We start from the raw sequence: 7,164 nt of genomic DNA on the forward strand, positions 1-7,164 counted from the left end.
TGTTAACAGCTGTCCAGGCCAAGTATTATAAAATCACTGATCCTGTGTGCTTAGTTAATTAGGAAATCTCCGTTACCTAACATTTGATAGTGGTGAAGTACGAACAGATACATCTTGCTGGCGATTTCACATGTCTAAGTCTCCCGGTGGTGGGTACATGGACTTTGTAGTAATGATCAGCCTTGGATGAAAGAAAAACAAAAATCCCATGTAGAACTGGGGAACTTCCAGCTTTGCTAGGTAAGGTATTTTTAGATTGGGGCTAATGAACTTCTTTTCAGCCTGAAGTCTTCAGGGACAGGCAGTCTGCAAGTACCAAATGAAAAGCCAAGCCAGTATTCTTGAATGTATAGATCCAGTTTGCCAGATTGAAGGACGCTTGCTCTTTGTAACTAACTGAACTAGCTGGCCCCTGCATGCCGAGTTTCTATGGCAATGTGATCTCAGTGACCTCTCTTCTCTGTTGTGGAATGTAGGTGATAAGAATGGAGGTGAGCCTGATGATGCTGAACTGGTAAGGCTCAGTAAGAGGCTGGTGGAGAATGCAGTGCTCAAGGCTGTCCAGCAGTATCTGGAAGAAACACAGAACAAAAACAAGCCAGGGGATGGGAGCTCTGTGAAAACTGAAGAGGCTGATAGGAATGGCACTGACAGTGACAACAGGAAATGAGACCCAAATGCAGGCAGGACCCCGCTGCTCCGTGAGAAGCACCCCTGCCTTCCTCTGCCGAGTCAGTGGACTAATTTGCATTGTGCTGTCTAAGTGTCCTGTCCAGTCCGTGAAGATTGCCTAATACTTTTCATGATTGATGTCTTTGCATTTCTGAAGCACAACAGAAGAGGAATGGAGAACTGGGACTATCAAAGGAAATCAATTTACGAAGGAAGAATGGCCCTGGTTTCACTTGCCCTCAGCCATGGCTGAGGGAGAGGGGACTTTGGGTTATGCCTTGTGGACTTGAATTAAAGGCCATGGAAGAGGCCTTGATGTAAATGGAATACTGCCATTTCAATTGCTTAGCAGGGCATTTGACTACCTTATCTGAGGCCAAAACACACAGAGCTAACAAGTGCTATGCTTAAAATGATCACTGTTGACATTATTGCCCATAAGTTGGTCCACAGGTTTTCATGTCTGTCCTTTGTGTGTTGTTGCTATGCATTATTTACAGTAAATTTGATTCTTGTAAATGATATATTTTGGTGAAATGCAACCTTTTCTATAAAATGTGGGCAGCATTTTAAAGGTTTCTTTTTAACCTTCTTTTGATAAGTCAGTGTGCCATATTTAGTGTTTTTCATTGGCATTTGTACGTGAAATGTATCATATAATTTTTTTCCCATAGGCCCGAAACCTATTGGAATCCAGGACTTAATTAATGAAGCTTTGCGTCGAGAGAGGATGGGTCTGCAATCCAAAGTGAAGGAGATAAAAGCACTTTTATTAAAGCCTGAGATTCAGGCCAAAATCAGGAGGGAGCTCTTTGAAGGAAGATTCATTAACAACAGTAATCAAGGAAACGATGTGGATTTCAGTGCAACTTTGACATAAACTCTACATTGTTATCATGATACTAGAGTTTATGATATCTTTCCAGCTCATAAAATAGCTCTTTGGTGAATACCAAAGAAGTGTTCTGATAGTTTGCACAACAGCAAACCAATATTTGGTAAGGAATGAACAATTTCTTTCCAAAGAAAACTGAATTCTGCACTGTTATTTTTAAGCTAAACTTGTGTTTTAGAATGTTTATCTCTGTAATATCAAGATTCATTTTATAGAAAAGACTTCTTAATTAGCTGTTGTGAGATGTTCCTTGAGTCCTCACAGATAAAATATACAGACTGTGAAAAATCATTTACTAAAAAAAAAACAAAATAAAACCCAGTATTTTAAGGGTTATTTGTTTCCTGTTAACATGACTTTTGTTGTTGTTCAGTCAAAAGAAGCATTGTTCATGTGTATCTATATCTAGTGTTACTTTTAATGAGACTGAATGTTTATTGATCACTAGTACTTGAATGAACATTTATAAATGTAATTATTGCAGTCACTGGTTAAGAATGTTTTATAATTTCCATATGTATTATTTTTCAATGATTGAAATGTAGTTTGCTTTTTCATTTCTTACTGAATGTTTGGGGTTTTTATTTTCTACTTTTCTGAAGATAAGCTAGCCCATGTCTTATTGTATCCCTTATAATCTGAATTTGCTTGCACTGGTTCATTTTTAAAGAATATTCTTGAAAATTTTCCTTCCCATATGATAATCACTGGTAACAGCTTTTTCTATGATCATTGTAAAATTGCTGCTACTAACAGATCATGCTGGAGGAGGAAATTATTAGAGATCAAATATGTAATCATTTCAAAGATAAAATCCAGTTTACTCATGGATTTTTGCTATTTTTTCACTGGGTAAATTATATTACATTTATTTATAAGTGAGTTTATGCATTTTCATGCCTCTTAATAAATGTATTGTTTTCCCTTGTTGCCTTTCTTCATTTATTTTTTTCTTCTTAGAATCTGAATATAGTGAAGTCAGAAATAGGGGCTCTGATAGTTTCAGTGTTTTTTAAGACTATTTTGTATTAGATATAGTTGGATAACAATGTTGTGATAGTTTCTTGTGTACAGTAAAGTAATTCAGTTGTATATATCCATGTGCCTATTCTGTTTCAAATTCTTTTCTCACTTCAGTTCAGTTCAGTCGCTCAGTCGTGTCCGACTCTTTGCGACCCCATGAATCGCAGCACGCCAGGCCTCCCTGTCCGTAGGTTGTTACATAACATTGAGCAGAGTTCCCTGTGCTATACAGTAGGTCCTTGTTTAGTGTTTCCTAACTTTTGTGTCCTTATCCTGTTTGCTAAGATAGCACAGTTGTCAGAGCACCTTTAATCTTAGACTTTTAAATCACTCCAAATCAGTCAGCTTCACAGAGAATATCAACATAACATTAAAGGCAAAGAAAATCTCGGTAGCATCTCATAAACTGCTCACAGCGCGTCACTCCAGCAATGTCAGTAGCAGAGATTAGAGAGCATGTGCATCCAGATGTGGAGACCTGGGTGCTGCTTCCCATGAGCCTCTCCGAGGGTGGAGGTTTTATTGTTTGTAGACGACTTCCTTGAGTTAACCCTTGAGGTGGGAAGCAAAGATATTTGGGAGCTTGCCTTGTTCTTGCCTGGAAAATCCCACGGACGGAGGAGCCTGGTGGGCTGCAGTCCATGGGGTCGCTGAGGGTCGGACACGACTGAGCGACTTCACTTTCACTTTTCACTTTCATGCATTGGAGAAGGAAATGGCAACCCACCCCAGTGTTCTTGCCTGGAGAATCCCAGGGATGGAGGAGCCTGGTGGGCTGCCGTCTCTGGGGTTGCACAGAGTCGGACACGACTGAAGTGACTTAGCAGCAGCAGCCTTGTTCTTTAAGAGAGGAAAGAGGCATAAGGAGATAAAGTGCTTTATCCAAGGCCACACTGCTGCTAGGCAATTGGACCTGTGCTCGGACCTAGGGCCCCATCTCAACATCCACTGTTCAATAACCTGTTAATAGTATTTTAGGAGAAACAGCATGCTAAGTTATTAGTATTTTAGGAGAAACAGCACATCTTATAGCATATCATAGATCTCTTTATCCTCAAGGAGCTACTTCAACACTTCCCAGCAATTTGAAAAGCTAGAAAAGTATCCTTTTTGCAATCTGGAGTTACACGACTTTCTGCACAACTTACTGTTTTTTTTGATTAAGCATCATACCTCCCAGGTGTTACATACCTGGCTGCGAGCCAAATGCTTTAGGCACATTATTATGTTTCTTCCCTTCAGTGACCCTGTTAGGAAGTTACTAGTACTGTTTTACAGATTAGGAAATTAGGAAAGTGGGGCTCTAAATGGTTAAATGGCTATTTATAAAGCTAATCAAAGATAGGGCTCAGTTTAGACATGGGTCTATTCTACTTCAAAGCCAAGTTGTTTCCACACAGCAGCAGTTCCTCTCTCCACCGAATACAAGTCATTTCACAAGTTAGGAATGTGGAACAAAGGGAAGTCATTTTCTTTTGACTAAATCATCTCCCTTGAAGCCCTGAAGTTCTATGAACATAGGAGAGAAGTTTGTGATGGGAAATATTCAAAATGACTTTTTCCCCATTTAGTCAGAACTGGAGAAGAATCGTTTGTTGGGTCACTGAGACAGACTGTGTTGTCCTCCATTGGTCTAGTGTGTTACATAGCCTTGTCTTCTGACAGGGAGGCTGCGTGGTTGGGGAAAGGGTGTCAGTCTGGTTCAGGAGGCAGACTGTGGTCTCTAGACCTGGACCGCACCAACGGTGATTCTGAACAAACCAGTTCCCTTTTCTGAATTGAAACAGTTTGGTGATAGGTGATTTCCAGGGATCCTTGTCTCTTTGTGACTTTATTTTGATGGTATTCATGCTGATGCCATGTCTCAACCAGCTACCCACATGTGAGACCTTCTTGCTTACACCATTCTAGTACATCTGTTGTCAACAAGAGACTGAGATTTCTAGAAGGCTTTGTCAGCATCATGTAGGCACAAATTGACTTTTATGACCAGATTCCAACATTTTCTGTCACTGGTAAAATAGTAGACCCTATATGAATATTTTTTAAAATATCAAAAAAGTAATATTTTCAAACAGCAGGACAAGACTTTGCTAGCTTTGAACTTGGTCCTATTTATAGCATAGATAGCCATAACAAACACAGACTGTGTGTTGAAAAGCAGAGACATTACTCTGCCAACAAAGGTTTGTATAGTCAAGGCTAGGGTCTTTCCAGTGGTCACGTGTGGTTGTGAGAGCTGGGTGGTAAAAAAGACAGAGTGCCAAGGAATTGATGCTTTTAAACTGTGGTGCTGGAAAAGACTTCTGAAAGTCCCTTGGACAGCAAGGACATCAAACCAGTCAATCTTAAAGGAAATCACTGAATTCTCATTGGAAGGACTGATGCTGAAGCTGAAGCTTCAGTATTTTGGTCACCTGATGAGAACAGCCGACTCATTGGAAGTCCCTGATGCTAGGAATGATTGAGAGCAGAAGGAGAAGAGGGCATCAGAGGATTACATGGGTGGATGGCATCACCAATGCAATGGACATGAACTTGGGCAAACTCTGGGATCTGGTGAGGAACAGGGAGAACTGGTGTGTGACAGTCCACAAGGTCACAGAGTCAGACACAACTGGGCGACTGAACAATAGCAACAGTAGCATCTTAGATGATTGTTGTATTACTCTACCTTTTGTTCTAAACTTCAGACCTTTGAAATATACTGGTTATAGCTAGAGCATACTTAAGATTCAAACTATACCCTCTAAAACTCCGGTGTTTCTATGTGTCATCTCAGCAGCCAGATGTTCCCATAAGGAGATAATTAAAACAGTTTTGACTTCATATTCTGGATGTCCTTTCAGACAGAAGACTAATACAATATGTTTGCACCTCTATAGTTGATCACCAATTCATAAACCGGTTACCATGTTATATAACAAAAATTTATTTCATTATATACTCAAAACAAACCTATAATATCTCCAAACCTAGTATCAGTCTTACCTTTGAACAAATTGTGGATGCATTCCTGAATTCCAACTTTTCCAGGTATTCATATAAAAAAGAAATAAACCCAGTGTACTTTAAAAAATAGTTTACAAGTCCTTACATGAATATGATGGCAGCACACATTCTTAACAAGACAGACCCCTAGATTATTCATTCACAGTAAAAATGAATATTAGAGCAACTTGCTCTTGAGTCAGTGAATTTAAAATTCACAACAATTCTTTCCTGGAACACCATTTTGGGGGTAAGAAAGCTTGTTTATAAGGTAATTTGAGAGCTGAAGAAAGGTGCTATTATCATCTCTTGTGTAATGTCCTCAAAACTACTTATTTGGAGTCATTAAATGTAACTGATAAATTCAGGCAATTTGGAATGATTTTAAAATGTAAACTTCAATACTCATTGAAAGGTTATGAAGTTCTATTAAAGCATCAAAGATAGATACACTAAGGCTGAGAAATTGATTCACTGTTTTTGGGAAACATATGTTGCTTTCCCTTTAGTGGTTCAAATGATTTCTGAAAGCCCACTCTTCTATGACACTGCCCTATATATCTATATGTAAAATTCTTTGACCCATCTTTGTTTGCAGTCTCGTCCATTTAAGCTGCTTCACCATACGGCATGCTTGTTCTTAACTATATAGTAAATGGGTGCGACATTTCCAATTACTCCCCACGCTTCCTGCCAAAAACCACATGGGCACAAAATCACCATGGTTATGTCTTTGAACCAAAGAACATTTACTTCTTTTTTTTTTTTTTTTTTTTTTGCCTTTTTTAACCACAAATATATGATCTCTCCCTATATTTAAGTTTTTTGGTAAATGCTCACATAATATATATAAAGTTGAAGGTGAAAGGACAAAAAAACAGACTTACAGTTTGATAGGAATTACAGTGCTGAGGAAAGAAACAGAAGTGATATGTACACACCAATCCAAGAATTATCTGATATGCTAATTGAGTTGGGGAAACAATGAATATGCAACAGTGGGAGAGACTAAGTATATCTTTTTAAGATTCTGGAAGACAGTTTTGGAGGCTATTCTTATCAGGTCTGAGCTTGGGAAATGTCTTTATGGAAGAGGATGTGATGAGGGCTTTTGATAGTTTTGTGGGCATTTCTCACAGTGACTGCGCAGCATCTTTTGAATACCCTTTCTTGTGATCCCCACTTCTCCAGGAAGAGGTCTGCAGTAGAGGCCAGGAACTCTCCTTCTCAGTCTCCTTTATCACTGGGGTTCAGCCATAAGCCTTGGGTTTCACCAAGCGAGAGAGAGACCCTGCATGGTGCAGGGGCAAAGTCGCTATTTGGGGATCCTGTGCCCTATGTAGGTGTCACATGCTGGCAGAGGGTAGAGGCAGGAGTTTGCTTAGAGCATCTGACAGTGGAATGAGGCATCTTTCCTGCTACTTGGCCACCCAGCCTGATTCTCTGGACATTCTGGGGATTCTGTGAGTTGCTGAATATCCTTTGCTATAAAGTTCCCTTTCCACTTAAACTAGCTAAACTGATTCTGCTGTTTACAACTAAAAGTCCTGACTGATACAGGCCACACTCCAGTAAGTCAGTAT

The 7,164-nt window shown here is 39.5% G+C and overlaps 1 protein-coding gene across 8 annotated transcripts in view; it reads left to right on the forward strand.

Moving 5' to 3' along the window:
- Positions 1–2,496, forward strand: part of AKAP7 (A-kinase anchoring protein 7) — a 124,138-nt gene extending 121,642 nt beyond the window's left edge. For 4 of the 8 annotated variants that reach the window (XM_070796164.1, XM_019967435.2, XM_019967438.2 and 1 more), the window contains one exon: positions 477–2,496. In XM_070796164.1, coding sequence (XP_070652265.1) covers positions 477–670 — 194 coding nt within the window. In that variant the 3' untranslated portion in view covers positions 671–2,496. The remainder of the gene's footprint in view (positions 1–476) is intronic. The other 4 variants (XR_011568474.1, XR_011568476.1, XM_019967434.2 and 1 more) reach the window with 2 other exon arrangements.
- The last annotated feature ends 4,668 nt before the right edge of the window (positions 2,497–7,164 follow it).

This window comes from Bos indicus, chromosome 9 (assembly GCF_029378745.1).
Source record: "Bos indicus isolate NIAB-ARS_2022 breed Sahiwal x Tharparkar chromosome 9, NIAB-ARS_B.indTharparkar_mat_pri_1.0, whole genome shotgun sequence".
Classification (NCBI taxonomy): domain Eukaryota; kingdom Metazoa; phylum Chordata; class Mammalia; order Artiodactyla; family Bovidae; genus Bos; species Bos indicus.